This window comes from Plectropomus leopardus, chromosome 21 (genome assembly GCF_008729295.1).
Source record: "Plectropomus leopardus isolate mb chromosome 21, YSFRI_Pleo_2.0, whole genome shotgun sequence".
NCBI lineage: Eukaryota > Metazoa > Chordata > Actinopteri > Perciformes > Serranidae > Plectropomus > Plectropomus leopardus.
This window is the reverse complement of record NC_056483.1, coordinates 10,626,444-10,646,409: the sequence shown is the minus strand read 5'-3', so window position 1 is coordinate 10,646,409 and position 19,966 is coordinate 10,626,444. Positions and strand designations below refer to the sequence as shown.

Here is a 19,966-nt window from a genome sequence, read left to right as displayed (position 1 = left end):
TTTAGTCAAAATTTACAAGAAAATTTGCCAAACAAAAAAGAGAATAACATAAAAGGAAAAAAAGAAAACATTTTGTTCAACAGAAATTGACTTTTGGACTTAAGAAATGGGTGGGTGTTACTCCAAAATATGACATTGCCTGACAGTAATTTTTGGTGGTGGATCTGTACAATTTTAGTGCGATTTTTCTATCTAGCCGAGTTACTCTTGAACAGTTATAAGTTGTGTAACTGAGATGTTAAGTTAGGTTCTTAATTTATTTATTATTTTGTGAAGAAGATGCATCTACAACAATTCGACTGTTTGCCAGACAATGTATTGGCCAGAGGATGAAAAGAGTAGTAAATCGGCAGATTTAAAAAAAAAAAAAATGAAAATGAAAATGATAATGGTGGTCGCTCTGTCTATTTGTGTCTCTATGGGCATTTCTAGGTTTGCACAGGATTTTTTATTCACTCATTCATTTAGGCGATGTATTTATTTAGGCTATTAGTTTTTGAGGAGGCTATTTGAAAGCCACCCCTCATTATGCTCTGAATTGACAGACGCAGGCCCCGCCCACCACCCTTGACGGACAGCAGTGGGCGGGGCCAGCGCCGCCAAAGGCACGGGGGCGTTTTCGTGCGGGTTTGCGGAACGGGCCGTTGCGGTGAATGCGTGATTGAGGTCCCGCAGCTAATCATAGTCCCCCCTTTTTGGGGCCGGAGTGCACGGCGCGGAGGAGCAGCCGGAGAAGGTAACATTATATTCAGTGTCTGCATGAAGGGTGTCAGTGTGTGGCTGGCTTTGCATTGATATTGCCATTGTCGCTTCATCTGTCCTCTCTTTTCCGCTGGCGGAGGGTGGGATGGAGTCAGACAGATGGGGGCACTGATTACAAAAATGTCTAATCAAATGTGTTCAACGTGTGCGGTTAGCTTAAAGATGATGACACTCCATTTGGTGCGTTGCCAAGGTATATTAGGACTGTGACAGTGAAAAAAATGATGTCAACTATCAATTAAATCAGTGTCAGTTTTTGTTGTTATCATTGCATGTAGTGAAAAGAAGCAGCCTATTGCTACAGAGCATGCAGAGCAGCAGCAGGCCTGTTCTTGCAAGTGGCCATCAGCCTCTCTAGATTTTGTTTTAAGATAAGAGACGACGAGATGGGGCTTTATGAAAATGTAGGCTAAGCCGACAGGACCTGAGATTTTAAATCTGTGGCCTAAAACATCATCTCATCTTAATTGAAAATGTCATTCCTGCAGGCGAGGTTGTACGTGGCTTGTTCTGTGTTGTTTGATTAGATTGTCATCTCTGGACAAAAAAAAAAAGAAAAATGAGCAGGTGCAGGGCCAAGACTGTTATTTATTAATATAGTGCAATGACAATAACAGCATGGACCTTGGACTCTCACAGACACGCACAGTGGGATTAAAGGAGAGATATTTCACAAGCCAGTGTTCATATGGCTTGAGTAAAAGAATCTGTTGAGTCCAGCTATGTCTAAAATAGATTTAAGTGCTTTTCATGTCCAGGGCTCTAAACTGCTGCCACAGTGAAAACCTGAAGACTTTACTTATTGATAAAGACTATTTGCAGGATCTAAAAAGCTCTTGTGCATGATGTGTTTTTGCTTGTGTAGACTTAACATGTCTACAAGTGAGTGTGTGAATGTGTGTGTGATGTGGTGATGTCACAGCTTTGTTATAGGAACAGAGAAGCCTTGTGTCCTCATGATTAATTCATGTCCAGCTGCGGGATAGAGACAGAAGCAGCCAGTCACACACAGACAGGAGCACGTACTTAAAGGAGGCTCAAATAAGTAACTACCGGTCCGGTAGCCAAGGAGACAGGAGAGACGGGTTGAGATGGAGAAATGGAGGCGAGACGAAAAAAGCCCCCCCACCCCGGCCAAAAAAAATGTCTGTCGTCTCATCATCGTCTGTCTGACAAGCTTTCAAGCTGCACCAGGGAGGAGCAGAGCATCCTGCTGAGAGAAATGCATCTGTTGTGTGGCTCCTCTGCATCCTTCTCCGGCTACACTCTGAATGTCAAGCCCCGCTGCACAGCACTGGCTCCGGGTCGTCATGGAGACAAGAGCAGACCCCCGCTGGAACAGAGGCAGGTAGTCACTGAGGCTTGGCCGGCCTGCTGCGAGCTGAGGCACGCCCTCTGCCGGCCGTCCACTAACTGCACCAGAGCGTCTAGTGCTGAGTAGCTTTGGACAGGGGTGTGTCCAAACTTTTTTTTTTAAATGGGGGCCAAATAAATTTGACCCCAGAAATGGTTTCTGTCACTGTAGGTAGATCTCCTCGGCCTGATGTTTGTTCGAGTGATCATTTTTATTTTAAGCTCAGTTTTAATGAGCCTTGTGAGCCAATCCACGCGCTCGCATTCAATAGAGCTGCTCGTGGTTGGTCGGACAGGTGTTTTGGCAGGAACTCCCCCACTGCAGGTATCGCTACTGTGCATACAGTGGCTCCGAAAGACTTCCCCAGCTCAAGATGGCAGCACCAATATCCCAGATATTTTAGTCTTACTTAAGCATAATGGGGGTAAGCCTTGTACATCTTTATTTACAGCCTACGGGGCGGACTTCAGGATAATGTCATGACATTAGCTGGAGGCAAAAGAAAGGAAAACTGGAGGGAAACGCGGGTCTCTTAATACATCCATGGGAAACATGAATCGCCACCACAGGGTTGTAGGCTACATAGGAGTCTTAATGCCATCTTGTTGTGTTGTTGGGTACCACAATAGTAGGAGTAATGGCTCAAAAGTGAACTTTTATCACATAAGGAACTACTTAAGGTGGTGCACCTTCCGCAAAGTGTATCGTGAGATGCTTATCGTGTGGGTTCAGTGAAGTTGAGTGGTTGTCCTGTTGACGAGGTGGACATTAAAAAGAGAGGAAGAAACTGAGAAGACATCCCCGTGCTTTTCTTACCCACAGCCCTTATGTAATTCAACCTTTAAAGTTATGGCTGGAAGAAGGCAGCCTAACATTCATTTAAAAAACAACGCCTTATTGACTCTCAAAAACACTCACAAAACATTAAACCGCGATATTCAAATGTAGTGATATTTTCTTACACCTCTGTTTGCTCTGGTGATGTCTGCTACCTTGCAGAAAATGTCTGCTGCTAGGTTATCGTTTCTTTGCTTGTTTTCTGTCTGTTCGTGAAAACACTTCAGTTCCACCTGAGAAGTTCCTACTTGGTGCATTTCTGCAAATGCACAGTGATCTGGTTTCATTAACCTATAATGTGTGGGGCCTCATATAGTATATTTTGAACAACAAGCCAAGGACCATTTAAAATCAGTCAGAGGGCCATGTTTGGGCCCCGGGCCGGATTTTGAACACGCCTGGCTTTGGATGTGAAACGCTGTGGAAATGATCCGTACACACAGAGTGCATTAGCTGCGGGGACGCACTCTCCTCGCGGAGTGCTATTTTTCAAGACTTTGCTTTGGGCATGTTCTCTTTCTGTTGCAGAGGAGACAGAGTGCATCTACTGTACATGGCCTGAACCAAAAATATCAAACTTGCTGTGGGGAATGTGTGAAGAACTCCTGACTGCCTTTCAGATCCTCACACATCATCTCTTCTCTTTCTCATTTTCCGTTCTTGTTTTGTGCCTCTTTCAGATTTTTATATAACCTCTTCACCCCCCATCTTATCTCCTCTGCCTCTGCTCCTTTGTACACTGTAAAATCTGAAATTGATTTTACTTTTTAAAAATCTAGGAAACCAATTGCCTTGAAAAATGAAATGGAATGAATTGTTGTTAAACTTGACAATTAGATATAAAGTAAACATAAATTAAGATTGATAGTTATGTTTACTTCCCTTTTTTTAAGGCAATCGGTTTCTAAGATTATTTTAAGTATGATCAAGTCGTCAGATTTTACAGTGTACCTCTGGCTGGCACTATTTTCCCTCTCTGTTGCTTTCCCAATCCCACTTCCTCTGATCTGTGTCCTCTCTCTGCCTCAATCCCAGATAATTCCCTCTCTGTGGAATTGGAAGATTGCAGCAGGCGAGAGCAAAAGAGAGATTATACTGCCAGATTAGTGGACAGGAGCAGCAATACATAATCTCAGCGCACTCACTGACACACACACACACACACACACACACACAGTGCCACTCTCCATCTCATGCAGACACGTGCCCACGTGCACAAAGCATTTGCCACATGAATAAATGCACGAGCACATAATCAGACACTTGTTGTTTTTCTAAAACAGCTGTTTAACCCTCTTTCTGTGCCCTCTGACCTGCAGGGTGATGTGCCATCAGCCACTGGGGGGCATCTGTCCTCTCTGCAACTTCTTCATCCTCTGAAGCTTATGGGATAGGAGTGCGTGTGCCCCTTCCCAACACTGCAGCCCCACTGGAGTCATTTGTGCCAAAGCTGAGTTGTGTCGAAGGAGCAGAGATGGGCAGCCCGGGCTGCGAGGTGGGTCTAGCCGGGCCAGTGGAGCCAGCCTTGGACGCTCTGTGTCCTGAGTGTGGCCAGATCCACCGCAGCTGGGAGAACCACCTTTACAACTACCGTCTGGAAGTGGACGATGACCTGGTGTGCCACATCTGCCTGCAGCCGCTGGTGCAGCCGCTAGACACGCCGTGCGGACACACCTTCTGCGCCCGCTGCCTACGTAGCTTCCTCCAGGAGAGGGACTTCTGCCCGCTGGACAGGACGCGACTGCAGCTGCAGGCGTGCCGTAGATCCAGCATACTGGTGCACAAGCTGCTGGACAAGCTGTCTGTGTCCTGCCCTCTGACCCCAGTCTGCTCCCTCAGCATGCCGCGATGTGATCTGGAGGCACACCTCAAACACAGGTAATAAAGCTTCCATACAGACATAATAGATGAACGCTTTCATGACATCAGTGGGCAAACACACAAATCAAACACTATGCATGCATGACAAACAGGACTTCACTCGCCTTATACAGGTAATGTAGCATGTATTTATTGTAGCTGTAATGAAATCAATCAGACACTTAACCCTTTGAAAGGTGGATCGACATCAGTTTTCTTGGGCCGAGTTCAGACGCCTTTTACAAGCTATTTTTCCCATGATACCAAAGCATATTGGTTTAATTTCTTTATCAGTCATGGAAAAAAGCAGTGAGAAACTTGACAAGAAATGTCCCTCAAAGTTTAAGTTAGTAAAGGTGACAAGAAAAAGACCTGAAAATTATTATTATTCAAAAACTCAAATAGCCCTATGTAGAGCCAGTGTTTGGTTTGCCTGTTCTGCGCTACTGTAAAAACATCCTTGGACAAGGACTCGCTCCCTATGTAGATATAAAAGGCTCCTTCAAAGGTAACAAAAACACAGCCGTTCTTATTTTCAGGTGAATATACACTAATGAAAACATACTTATCATATCACATTCCTGCCAATATATTCCCCCAAATCCTACACACTCAGCCTTTAACTTTACTTGCAAAAATACCAAGTTTGTTGGTTTTGGCTCCTCAGTTGGGAGAATTTGCTGGGCTTTTTTTTACAGTCTTGATGTAGTAAGCGTAATATCTATGGGTTTTTAAAGGTTAGTCAGAGGAAACAAGCAATCTGAAGGCATCACTTTAAACTCAGGGAAATTATAATACAGCAATATAGCTTTTTTTTCTCCATTTTCTTGACCAAACCATTCTTCCAATAGCGTAACAGTAACTGACAGATTAACTGATAATAAAGACAACTTACCTTCATATGACTTTAAAACTCCTCCATTCTCACAATTGGCTTGTTTCTGGTGGGAACTTTTAGTGATATCCTAGATCTATAGTCCAGAGCGTTACCCCGCCATCCTTAACCTCCAGCGTTTCATGCTTTGGCTTTTGGCCCATTTGGACCAGGTGTTGTGAGACCCAGAGGGGATTATTGGGCTGCAGGTCATGTGATGAGGGATTAGTGGTTCCCTACCGCAGTCATGGGTTGGCTGACCAGGAGCTCCATGTTCTCATTCTGCAATCATGCTGAGCAACTTCAACACCAGAGATCTTTTCAACCATTTCTTCTGCGAGACAGCCAAAGGCAACCCCGGCCTGTGGTGAGTCCAACTCAGCAGAATGTGGGTCAATGAGTTTTGTGCTGGATGGCACAATGGCATCTTTCTCTCAGTGTTTCCTCCACCTTTTCTTCTCGGTGTCTCTCAGTTCAACTTCTTTCTTTCTCTCTTTCTTGCTGTTGCCATCTTGCAATGAAACGCAAGATGGTGTCTGTATTTGTCCATGCATCAGAGCTGATATATGAAACAAAGGCTGTTGTTGCTGTTACAAGTAGCGTACATTTTGCATTGATATTACAATGAATGTAGCAGCACTTGGAGAATATATGCATTGATTTGACTTTGCTTGGTAGAAGTCTTTTGGTCAGGACACGCTGTAAATGTGTAAGAACATAGCTTTAGTTCTGAGGACCGGTATTATAATCTATTGATTTTTAGCCATTGATATGGATAAAACTTCTAAATAGTTCAGTTTTCTTTACGGGTATACTATGTATACTATGTATACTATATAATCGTTGGTTGCTGCTGTTTCTAAACAAAGTGAAAGTGAAATCAACCCCAGAATAACCCTTTGAAACCTGGACAGACATTAGTTTTCTTGTGGTGTGTTCAGATGCCTCATTAATATTTAAACCTTTAAAACGTGAGCAATTGGTTTGATTTCTTTAAAAACACTGCAAAAGTAGTAAAAGGTGACAAGAGAATGACGTGAAATCTAGTCGAAAGAGAAAGAAAGGCTCATTAGAAAATCATCAATGAATGCGGAAAACTTTATTTATAATTATTATATTTTTGTATTTATATTGATAATTTAAATTTAGGTTACAGAAATAAATACAGACAATACAGAAATAATATATATATTTACTATAATTATTACTGTTGTTATTATTATTTGTCTGTATTGTTTTTTTGTTTTGTTTTTTTTTTTTTAGCACTTTTTTCAGGTCCTTTCCTGTTTTTGTTATTTTACCTGTTTGTCTGGGGGTTGGTTTGTTTATATATGGGGGTTGTAATTTCAGGTAATTTTCTTTTAACTTTTTACTAATATTTTTTGGGGGTAACTTTTTTGTTGAGTTACTCTTCATAATTCTTTCCATGTTGTTGAAAGAAATCAAGCCAATTTCCTCAGGCTTCAAAGGGTTTACAGTTTATTTAAATTTACAGTTTAATGTTTGTTTGAAAGAGACACAGCATGTTATTGAACATCAGTATGAAATACAAAGGTAAATATGCTGGAGCTAGCAGGACTGATTATTTAACCCTTGGCAGGTAACAGTTGTTCACTATATTTGTGTGGATACATGCTGTTTACGATCTGGCACCTGGACGCTGCCTCTCTATTAAGTCTCAACCGTACCTGCACTCTGCAGCAAAATAACAACAAGAGAAGCAAATCTCTGCCGATAAATAAGCCGGCACACACTTCTGGTGTTTCATAAGTGTACGTCTATATTTTTTTTTTTTTTTTCTTTGAAAATCCTGCATATTTGATGTTGCTTAGGCGCTATCCATTAGTTTTTTGGCGCTTGACTATTGACTGTATATCCAGTGATCAGCTAACACCTCAGTTAAGTCAAGTCCTTAACAAGCTCACACTAACAAGCTACTGCTAACAGCGTGTTAAAAGCTTTTCTGAGTCAGCTGTTTTTACAGGAGACCCCTGACACATACTTTATGTTTTTAAAGCAAAACAAATTTTACCAAATAATGCCACCGGGGCAACAAGTTAGCCTACAATTACAGAAAAAACAGAAATGGTAAAATGTAGTGTATTGGCAGCATGAGCACAGAAAAGATGTTTAAAGTAAGCAGACTTACTCGGATAATAAGATGGGTTACACAGCAATATCTGTTTCAATTTAGCTAACATCAGCTAAGCTATTGGGCACAGCGGGACAATAAAGGCTCTAACAGTAAAATCCCTAACTCTATTAAAGGGAGCAGGGGTGTTTTTAATGCTTTGAAATTTAACTTTTCGTTTGTGTGAGAAAAAAATATTTTATCTTTCAAAAGTCACATAGTCCACCTTTAAAGGTCCAGTGTGTAAGATTTAGGTGGATGTATTGGCAGAATTTTTAGGTAATATATAATATTCCTATGTTCTCCATTAATTTATAATCACCTGAAAACAAGAATTGTTGTGTTTTTGGTACCTTAGAATGAACCGTTTACGTCTCTGTCCCATAAGTTAAGAGCAGGTCCCCATTTATTCCTATACAAGTTTCCCAGCAGGATTTATACACTATTTTATACAAGATTTTGTGGGGCTGTTTTCACTCAAAAAAATGTATCCCCTGATTTACAGATGTCTCTTATGGGTTAAAAAAAAAGTATTTTTGGTTGCAATGGCATCAAGTGGTGGACTCAGGAGTAATTCCACTGTTTGGCCACTACAAAAATTGGGTTCAAAGTCGTACGCATGGTGTTGTGTTGAAGAAATCCCCTGCCATCCAATAAGCATTTTCCCCATAGATCACCATTATAAAAGAGTCAAACTGTTGACAGGAACATCAAAATGCAAACAAGGTAAATTACGATTCTTACTATTACAAAAGGAGTTTTTGAAGTCTATGAGCCAAACAGGGTTTTGCAGATGGTTTCAATGAGAGAAACACTGCTGCACATTATCAGAGGGCCAAATACAACAGAAGAAAACCTGGAAGCTAGAAACTTTTTTTGGCATATGCACCAAGCAAGCAACTCCAGTATCTAGGTACAATTATAAATCTATGCCTTGTGCTCTTCGACAGAGTCCGGTATTTTGTTCTACAGTAGCCCAGAATGGACAAACCAAACGCTGGCTCCAGATAAGGCCATTTGCAATTTTGTGTCAGCCACCATAGTGACTCACTTGGCACAAGTTTCAGTCCTGCAACCTCACTGCAAGATGCCACTATACTCTTCACAGTGGGCCTTTAAGAAAAGACATTATGTTTATGAGCTCTCTGGTCGTGTTTCTCTCAGGAGATTCAACATTTCATTTAATTATGCTACAATGCATAAAAACTGCTATGTAAAGTGTTAGAAGTATAAAAATGTGTGTATCATGCTACAATGTATGGCACAATATATGTAAAAAGAAAAACAAGAAAATACATTTCTACATTATGCACATCATATGTTAATATACATGCAAGAGTGGTGAAATAAGAATAAATTAGGATGTTAAAAAGAATATTGCACAGTTGAATAATTTCATTCATGATGTGCAATCATAAGAGCATAAAACAAACAGGGACTTCATTTCATAGTTGTAGCCCATTTAAACCTAACTGTCAACAGTCTTCTTGTCTTGGCCTTTTGGCAGAGGGGTACATCTCAGTGGAGGTTTTGCACATGATGTCGGTGTGTGGAGAAGACAAGTAAAGATGGTTTAAGAGAGATCAAACGAGGTCACTGTGAGCACTAACGTGACATTCTTTAGTAAAGATTAAACCTTCGGCCCACGTGGGTTCTCCGCCACCCTACCCTGCAGACTTAGGTCTAAGATAGTAACAGGAGCCAAGAGAGGGATCGGTCACAGAACATTAGATTAAAAGACGAGAGTGCCAGGCCACTGTGATCCACGGTGGTCAAGGTGGGCTGGTTGATCTTATTACTGAGTGTGAGTGTGTGTGTGAGTGTGTGTGTGTGTGTGTGTGTGTGTGTGTGTGAGAACTGAGATACTTTCACTGTTTCTGAACCAAAGTCCTTGAATTAAAGCCTCTATATGAGCTCAACCCGTTACATGGCCTATTTGTTAACCCTTTGAAACCTGAGCAAATTGGTTTGATTTCTTTCAAAAACAATAGAAGGCAAAGAGCAACTTAACAAGACATAGCTCAAGAGTGCGAGAAAATAGTAAAAAAAGTTACAAAAGAATTACCTGAAAATGAGCAAAAGAAAGTCTTGAGAAAAAGTGGCTAAAAATAAAACTATATGTGTATTTATGTTATATTTTTTATTATGTATGTGTTGCATAATTTTAAATAATAATAATAATAATTTTCTTGTCACCTTTTATTAATTTCTTGAAATTTCTGGGACATTTCTTGCCAAGTTTGTCATTGCTTTTTAAATAAGTCAAACCAATCAGGGTTCAAAGGATCAAGTAGCTTTTGAAAGGCGTCTGGACACAGCGCATCGAAAACCGGTCTCGATCCAGGTTTCAAAGGGTCAAAAAAGTTTAGTTGTCATCTTAAAACTTTTATGTCTTGATGGAAAATGTCAAAGATACAAAAGAGAGTAAGGACTGCTGATGGTAAAACTACGTTCGGCCACATCGCTTTATAACACCGGCTGATTTTTTTATTTAAATATGGCGAGAGCAAAGTATCCTGGGACAGCAACGTCTGTTTTCCATGGTCCTGTTTATCTTAGGAAGGAGGAAATGAAGAACAGAAGCACTTAAATAATTCAACCAGCTCATAGCTGCCATTTACAGTTAATGCTTCAGTCAATTAAGGGTGAGACCACATTGATCCCTTGAGTCTGCGTTTATTTTTAAATGTCTCTCACTGAAGACTTTCTATTTATGGGACAGAAATGATGCATTCGTCTCGCCCAGGGCTGTCTTCGTTTTCATGGAAAGAACATCTCACAAATCAGTTTTCTTGTCCAGCGTTTGCCTTTCAGAATCTATTTAACCCTTTGAAACCTGAGCATTGGCTTTCTTAAGCATTTGTGGGGCAAAAGGTAATGACCAGCTTGGTTAGAAATTAGAAAAATGTGACAAGAAAATGAACTCAAAATTAGTTGGGGAAGAAAGGGGGGTTAGGAACTAATCAAAACTAGGAAAAATGCCAGCAAACCTATATTTATATTTATATTTATAATTTCATATTTAAAATTATGTTACAGAAAAAAAAACATACATATGTCTATAATTTTTAATAATAATCGTTTGCACTTTTTTGCATCATTTTCTTGCTTGTTTGTGTTTTTTACTTTGCTTTTTTGTTGTTTTTTTCAGGTTATTTTCAAGTTTTTTGGGGTTGGTTTTTTAAAAGAAATAAAAGCAATTTTCTCAGGTTTTAATGGGTTAAGTCATTTATAATGAAAAAAGTTTTTTAAAGTTTTATATCATTTCATAGTGAGTTTTAGACTGCTGGTTGGTTTGAGCAAGCAAACTCAAGAGTCACTGTGGACTTTGGGAAATATTCATGAATATTTTTCACTATTTTCTAATTTCCAAGTTTTATTTTTTTATTTATTGATAGAAAGCGTGTTTTCAAGGCCTGCAGATGTACAAATATGTCTGACATGGAAGGCATACAGATATATGCAATTTGCACAATATGCACATATACAGTCATGCCATCACAATTACGGTCTCCTGTACTTGTAAAATCTTTTGTGCAGCCCTACGTCAATTTAATATCTAAAAAACAAGACACGCAGCGATGTTCTCTGGTATTTTCTGTCTGCTCAATGACGGATCAGTGTGCATCCAGTCTTCACTTTACCCACTGACTCCCTCCCATCTAATCACGGCCCTGCTCTCTGACCTCCCCTAAGGAGACAAGAGACTCTCCCTGATGGGATCAATTACAGCACATTACATTAACTGATGCTGAACCTGATTTTCTTTACACGTCAGATGGACTAACAAACTGACGCCTGTTGCTTGGTGAAAGGTGTCCCGGGACAAGGTGTCAGCAGACGAGCATGGACGGCCCGCGGTGTGAGAGCGGGGACGAGCGAGCAATGGTCACCAGCCCTCCCAGGTCGCCCCGCTCCCCACAGACAGACCTGAGGGACCGCACACCCTCTCCGCCCTCTGGACCTAATAACACCAGCGGCAACGGGCCTGTGTGGACTGACGACGCCGGCCTCGACAACCCTGCCTTTGAGGAGAGCACGGAGGAAGAAAGTAAGTGGGTTCACTGGCAGCGGTGTGGACTTGAGTCACTGGACTTGGACTCAATTATGACTCGAGTCAGAAATTTGAGGACTATGGAGTCAAAAAAGACTTGCGACACAACTTGGACTTTAACACCAATGACTTCACTTGGACTTGAGCCTTTGAACATGTAAAGATTTAACATTACTGAGCGCCAAATGAAGAAAATGATACATTTGCCCTGTCAACAATATACAGATTTTTTTTTTTTTAATTCTCTCCACACAATCTTCATTTTGCAAAATATTTCCTTCAACATCTACAACACTAGAACGCAAAAAAAGACTAAACATATGTTGGCATTAGCTGTCTCCCACAGTCTTCCCTTGTTGCAAAGGCAGTAAAGTTTATAGGCTAACGTTACCTTTTTCAAAACACCTACTGGAGATCTTATCACAGTTGATTTTCTTTAGATATTACGAAAATGAAAGAACTCACTCAAAGATGCAAGTGATGCTCTGGACACGGGAAAGCTTTCTCAAAATTGTCCCATCATCTGCTGGCCTGATCCAAAAAAGCTTTTTTTTTGGCAAACTTTAAATTGTGGACACTAAGGTGGAGCAAATACACCGGGTGCAGTAGATGGCTCTGTTCATCCGTTAAGTGACGCCACAATAAAGAGTTTAAGTGTAAAGTAGTCATTAAAACAAGCAGCATCGACAAAACGTGTACAAACCGGCAGTCCATATGTAACTTGTGTGGTTTCTTGTTGTGCGTTGTGTTCTGGGTTGTGGGATTATGGGACAGGAAGCAGCACTGGGTCTCTGGGTCTTTACTCACAAACTGTTGCTCTGTGGTACAAACAGAATGACAGAAGTAAACTGTGTGCACACCGCAAAGCTCAGTTCTCCTCCAGCCATTAGTTTTTTTTGCTAATTTTCCTGCTCTTAATGACTGAGTCATCAATTATTAAAATAAACAATTTGACACAAATTATTCAATTACAAAAAACAAGGCACTGCTCTTTTAAAGAGAAACGTTCATCTAGCTTTAGTCTATAAAGCGCAACGTAAATTACAAAATTATATATTTCACAAGAAACATAACTTGAAAGATATAAATCTTGAATAATTAAGCAAGTAAATAACATTTAGTTACCAGAGAACCCACTATTTAATGATTTTTTACACACAGTACTAGAAATTCACAGTTTACACATGTGAAACCGATGCTTTTATTTTTTTAGCAATCATCTCTTACAGCTAAAATAGCTTAACTCTTGTTATGGTATGCAAAAATAATACTTCTCAAAACATTTATCGTAGCACAAAACTATCTCCATACCTGTGGTACAAACAGAGTGACGGGTAAGCTGGGTGTACAGGGGGGACCCGCCGAGCTCGAGCAGAGTGAAGGCGTTAAACGGAGACATCGCGGTAGCTAACTAAGCAGCTAGCGTTAGCTCTTCTTATCACCGACGCTAAACTCGTTAAAAACTTTAATTATTGAACTCAAAATTCAGCAGGACTCTCACAGCACGAGTCGGATATTAAACAAAAGAGGTTGCAGCAGTTTGCCCTGATTAAAATCGTAAATAATAACTTTTATGAACTTATATTGGTGGAACCCGGATCTACACTCACTCAAGTCCAGCCAGGAAAAAGCTTTGACCGAGCAAGCGCGTGGACGCTGCGCTGCGTCAACGTGCCTACGTCATCACACTGGACGCTGTCACTCATACGTAAGACTCACTGGTAGCATACACCTGTGACCAAAAATAAAGGATCCCAGCGCAGGAGGGCGGGTTGTTGAAATTAATATGTTGCCTGTATTCATCTGCTACAAGCATGGGCTACGTGAATGGATGTATTGTTCTTTATGGCGCATGCTCAGTACTCAAAGCAACAATGTGCATGCGTGAATTGAGATGTCATTATGGTTTCCCAAGTGTTTTGTTTTGCATGTCCACACCGACCTCCCTATAATACATCCATGGTCCACACAGGTGCAAAGTAACTTTAACTTATGCAGAGTACTCAGAGTTTCGAAAAATCTGTACCTTTAAAGGTGTTTTCAAAAATATGGAAAAGAAGAGAAAACGTATTATAGAAAAACATCCATTTTCAAAAATTTCTGTACATGTAGATAGACATAAAACATAAAATATGCAGCAGCATACATCATCACTTAACTCACAAAATTAATTGATTCTACTTCTGTGAGTTTTGTAATCCACGCCCCTCCAGGGATTTTTTAAAGTATGCTGGTTTGCGCTGTGCTTAGCATTGTTTATGGAGTTATCACTTTAAGCCTCTAGCTGCAGACTAAGCCACCTCTATGTTGAGAACTGTGTAGACAACTCATACACTCTGAATTTTTACATAGAGCCCCTTTAATGTATTATTTATCTGCTCTTAGTATGGTAATAATTATTACAATTATTGTTATTTGGCAAAGAATACATTATGCCTCTTTTAGGACTCCAGAAACTTAAGTTTAGGAATCAGGATTTGCCTGGCTTGACTTTGGACATGAGTGCAAGTACTCAACACTGACTTGTGACTTGCAAAGCAATTACTTGATTCCATGTCTGTCCCCTGGCCTTGTACAAAGCGAAGAGATTGAGATTGTCAATGAAGTCAATACAGTTTGTACTGATAACACATCTATTTAATCTCTTCGTGTGTCTCCATCTTTAGGTGTGGTAGGGTTGGAGTGTGTGGTCCCCAGGGTGAAGCGGCCCCTCAGCAATCCCTGCATCCACCTCCTCCGCTCTGTCAGCTCCACCTCCTCTGGCTGGGACTGCCCCGAGTCTCCGCCTCTCTCTGCTGAAGAGGGTATGACATTACTTCCTCCATTTAACTGAGCATCTTCCTAAAGGGCTGAATGTTAGAGATCTGAGATATCGTAGCCTCTGGCCATTGTAAGAGCTGTAATCTGAGATGCCAGGATAATCACATTCAGGCAACATTAGGAAGATGTGGGAATTAGATTGTGAAATGCAGCTGTGTAATGTGATTTGTGTGTCCATAAAGGCTGTGTGAAGTTACCCTCGCTTCCTGAAGGAGAGATAACTGCCATAGAGGTCCACCGGGCGAATCCATATGTTGAGCTGGGCATCAGCGTCGTGGGGGGAAACGAGACGCCTCTCATCAATATTGTGATTCAGGAAGTGTACAGAGACGGGGTCATTGCACGAGATGGGAGGCTGCTTGCCGGAGATCAGATACTGCAGGTAAGAGCCGGATGGGATTTTAACAAACACGTGCCATTTTTATACAAGAAAGGAGCTTCTACAACATTATTTTGGCCAATTTAGAGCTGCACTGTAACTATAAGTGGTCATTTTCAGTCATGATTCAAGTTCAAAGTAGCTGTTTTGGCAGGCAGTACTATTATAGTAGTAATTTACTGTCTTTTTTTTATTATTTTTTGAGCACCTAACTTCATCTGAATCATTTCTTGGCATTTTTACATTCTTATATATTCCAGAATATCTTGTTCATTTTCTCATAAAACCTCTTTGTGTTATTGCTCTGCCATTTAAAGCTGCCATAATCCGTATTTTCATAATTGATCATATGACTACTTGAATATGAAAGGGGTCACATGTGAAAGACACAGAAACCCGGGGTTCCCACGGATCCATAAAAAGTCTTGAAAGAAAAATCTCTCAAAAGTCTTAGAAATGCAAAGACATGGGAATTAGGATTTCATGAATTGCTTTTTTTCTGAGTTGCACTGTAAAATCTTAAGATAATTGGTAACATCTAATTTTTCAAATTTAAATAATTAACCAAATCCTGCTTTTTAACTTTGACTTATCTGTCTCACAAGGTGAACAATGTGGACATCAGTAACGTCCCCCACAGTTTTGCTCGCTCTACACTGGCACGGCCCTGTACCACCTTGCAGTTGACTGTGCTCAGGGAGCGTCGTTGTGCCTCCCGGGCGCCTCCCTCCTCTTCCTCCTCCACCCCTGCTGTGCCCCACGCCCCCTGCTCCACCCCCGAGGGCGCCCCATCAAGCCCTGCCACCCTGAGAATCACCCTACACAAGCGGGACTCGACAGAGCAGCTTGGCATCAAGCTGGTACGGCGAACAGATGAGTCAGGAGTGTTTGTGTTGGATCTGTTAGAGGGAGGCCTGGCAGCAAAGGATGGCAGACTGCGCAGCAACGACCGTGTGTTGGCAGTCAACGAGCAGGACCTACGCCACGGCACCCCCGAGCAGGCTGCACAGATCATACAGGTGAGGATGCATTCAGTCATTAACGCTTCTTTTGATGTTGTTTACAAGTAAAAACATGAACAACAAAGAAGGAAATGTGAGTGAGAAAAAAAATCTCTAAAACTTTAAGTTTGTCTTTCCAGGCCAGCGGAGAGCGAGTCCACCTGCTGATTGGCCGACCCACCAAACCAACCCCTCCTCCACCGCCAAAATCGAGCTCCACCAGAGACCTCTACTGCCTTGATCACTTCCTGCCTAACCACAGCTCCACTCCGAGCCCTGTGCCCATACACCTTTCCCGCACCAGCACTCACAGAGTGAGCATGTGTGTCGTGTGTGTGTGTGTGTGTGTGTGTGTGTGTATACACATAGGTCAGACTGTGTATTCAGAGGTATTTTGACACTTTTTTAATAAGATTTCACATCACAAGCATCATGCAAGAGGTTTAACACAATGAAAGGCAGATTAAGGCAAATCTGAAAAGCATCAAGATACAGCAGTCCAGCATAGATGATATTGGTGCAAAATGACCCTTTTTAGATGAGAATTCGAGAAGAAATGTCAAATTTTGGAGATGGAAGTGAGTTGGAAGAAGCTGCACCTTAGAGCAGAATTGACCTGCCTGTTAAAACTTAGATATAACACCCAGGATCTTAAGCATGTGGTTTGATGTGGGTGAAAAGGTGATTGAGATTCCAGGCAATTACAGTGGCGTAGACACATTTTCTGTTGTAGTGACCAAATCTGTGTTTGTGTGTGTGTTGACTCTGTGTGATTAAACCCAGGACCTTTCCCAGTGCGTGACCTGTAAGGAGAAACACATCACTGTGAAGAAGGAGCCCCATGAGTCTCTCGGCATGACCGTTGCAGGAGGGCGGGGCAGTAAGAGCGGGGAGCTGCCGATTTTTGTGACCAGCGTCCAACCACACGGCTGCCTGTCGAGGGATGGGAGAATCAAACGGGGTGAGCGCTGCCTCAGACATAACACGACCAATTCAAATCAAATACATCAGATACTTTAGCGTTTTCTCCCTGCCTCCTTCAGGTGATGTCCTGCTGAGTATCAACGGGCAGGACCTAACGTACCTGAGCCACAGCGAGGCTGTGGGCACTCTGAAGGCCAGCGCTGCCTCGCCCTCAGTCCAACTGCGGGTGCTGGAGGTCAGCATGGTGGAGGAGCACGACCATGACGAGCTGCTGTCTCACACACATGACAGTGACTTTGATGCCAACTGGTCCCCCTCATGGGTCATGTGGCTGGGTTTACCCAGGTGAGCACACGTCTGGATTTAAATGTGCCTTTGTGGTGTGTATTAAAGGAACAATGCAAAGGATTAAGTGGAGTCTAATGGTGAGGATTGCAGATTTCAACCAGCTGAAACTTCTCCCGGTTAGAATTTCCTCTGTGTTCATTGCTCAGGAGGTTCAAATCATCCGCAGAGGTCTCCTCTTCTCCAGAACAAACTTAACTGGTGATTAAAACTGGTAGAAATATTAAATAAAAATACAGAATAAAGAAGTTTTAGTTGGCTTAAATACAGGAATTTAGAAATGTCTTCAAACATGTTTTAAAATAACCACTTTTATATATTTTCCTCTATTTTTTATACATTTTATAGGTGAATAGGAGTAAAACATTAAACTTCCCCTGTTAATTACTTACATGTAGACAATTATTTTTTACATTACAAGTTTTCTGAAATGTTATGTTTAAATATGCAAATGAGGCATTAAATAATTAAAAATGCACTTTTTTTCATACATTTCAAGAGCAGAAATCTGAACTAAATAATAGTCTAGATATGTATTGTAGATGTTTTCCTTCTAATAGTCATAAAGAAGAAATTATAGAAGCAAAATAACCCAAAATTTTAAATTTGACCAGGGAATGAAAGATTTCAAGATTTACAAAAGGTGGTTTTTAAAACACGAGGCAGCACCTTCTCTCTGTGAAGAATAAAGTCTTTCTTTACTATCTTCTCCCCTCACAGCTACCTTCACAGTAGTCATGAGATTGTACTGCGGAGGAGCCACCCGGGCAGCTGGGGCTTCAGCATCGTTGGGGGATATGAGGAAAGTCACGGCAACCAGGCATTCTTCATCAAGACCATCGTCCTCGGCACGCCTGCGTACTACGACGGACGCCTCAAGTGAGTGATCAGTTGCTCTTTACATGAGTATCTGTGGCTTATGTTAGCCGTGACGTTGTGGTGAATCAGCAGGAAGATAAACTGTGACCTCCAGTCGGTGACTGATAAGAGTGGCGTGATGATAGGCCACACTTACAGAGTGCATTACAACAAACTATATAGCACTTTTCAGAGTCCTTAAAGACACTTTACTTTGGAGACATAAAGACATAAGAAAAGAAAAAAAATAAATAAACAGCCATTTTTTTAATGTAGTCAGTCCACTCTGGGTTTAGTTAAAATTGAGATGTTGGAATCAATTAATATTTGGTACTTTTGCTCAAAAAAGAAATACTTTAAGAATTCTCAAACTTGTTGCAGATCAATTTACCATCAAGCTCTAGTTGCAATTCATAGAAATTGTGGACAATAACAAATTGATACATCCTTGCCATTCTTGTCCTTTAACTGTATTTTTAAGCTTCCTATGTAAGCCACTGCCACACCAAATGTTTCGGTCATCTTGTCTTCACATGATGATCAGTAATGCAGAGCTTTATGAATGAATCTTGCTCCAAGCTGTCAGGTGCTGTTTACAATCCTGACTTGTCTCTCTGTCTCACTCTAGGTGTGGTGACATGATTGTGGCGGTCAATGGTCTGTCGACAGCAGGAATGAGCCACTCGGCGCTGGTGCCCATGCTGAAGGAGCAGCGCAGCCGGGTGGCGCTGACTGTGGTCTCCTGGCCTGGCAGCCTGGTATAGCTAGGCCGGATCATGTGAGCAGGCTGCGCACCACACCGAGTCCACCCTGAATGTTCTATATTGGGAACGACCTTGGCCAAAGTGAACTGGTACACGCTACTGTACATCGCTCCATACCGGGCTTAATCCAGGACCAAAAGCATACAGAACTGTAGTTGACCCAGCAGGACCAAGCCTGTCCTGACCAGGTGGGAACTGATCCAGATCGTGCCACGTCACGCGACAGACTGCACTCACAAACACACTGCTGTGTTCATATGGTCATGTTGTCATCACTCCCGCAGGGAGAAATGGTACTGCAACTGTTAACAGGCGATCTGTGCTGTGTTCACCTCACCAGGCAGTTGTAGAATCCAGGGCTGTATTCAGGTGGATGCATCGTTGCAAGTAGAGATAGATTTTTAAAAAAAATAGCCTGTGATCCTCCGTCATCTAGGATAATGACCTGTAATCACTCTAATCAAGATTTTCTGCAACACCAGCGCTGTATCCAGCTGAATAAGCCTCAGGCCTTATAAGAAACCTGCCGCACCCTGGGGGCTCAACTGCCCTTAGGCCTCATCACCATGACAACCAGCTGTCCCATCAGCTGGAGTTTTATACATGTGTGTGAATGTGTGTTCTGTTTGTTTAATAAACATTTCCTTCCAAGGACCAATGGCTCTACAGTGTCGCTTTTACACTTTGCTGGTGAGAACTAGAGGGCAGTTCAACACATTTATGAGCAAGAGGCAGTTTATTAGGGACTGTAATTTATTTCAGAGCGGGGGGGTGACTGCAGGGTTTTTAGTTTTGTATCATGAACCCCCCCAGAGCTACAAATATTTTTCCTTGAGCCACCCAGAGTGACTGAAGGAAAATGCTTGACCTTCCCTTCACCATATTACAGTTTCTGACTTTGATAAATTGTGTAATTTTGGGGAATTTAAAGAAAACATGCTTTTCACACTCACTCATGGGTTTCAGAGTTCTGTGGATTTTTAAATCAAAATGAATGTCCCTC

General features: G+C 41.6%; 1 protein-coding gene across 1 annotated transcript; it reads left to right on the top strand.

Annotated features, from left to right (window-relative positions):
- The first annotated feature begins 624 nt into the window (after positions 1-624).
- lnx2a (ligand of numb-protein X 2a) lies at positions 625-19,522 on the top strand. The gene is made up of 11 exons (XM_042510503.1): positions 625-736; positions 4,273-4,831; positions 11,634-11,869; positions 14,539-14,676; positions 14,875-15,074; positions 15,677-16,090; positions 16,213-16,386; positions 16,856-17,033; positions 17,116-17,341; positions 18,062-18,220; positions 18,828-19,522. The coding sequence occupies exons 2-11, from the start codon at positions 4,428-4,430 to the stop codon at positions 18,961-18,963; spliced, it is 2,265 nt and encodes a 754-aa protein (XP_042366437.1). The 5' UTR covers positions 625-736; positions 4,273-4,427; the 3' UTR covers positions 18,964-19,522.
- The last annotated feature ends 444 nt before the right edge of the window (positions 19,523-19,966 follow it).

Coding starts and splice junctions, on each gene's coding strand:
- lnx2a (XM_042510503.1), top strand. CDS start 4,428: ATGGGCAGCCCGGGCTGCGAGGTGGGTCTAGCCGGGCCAGTGGAGCCA. Junction 4,832..11,633: donor GAGGCACACCTCAAACACAG/GTAATAAAGCTT, acceptor GCTTGGTGAAAG/GTGTCCCGGGACAAGGTGTC. Junction 15,075..15,676: donor CCGGAGATCAGATACTGCAG/GTAAGAGCCGGA, acceptor CTGTCTCACAAG/GTGAACAATGTGGACATCAG.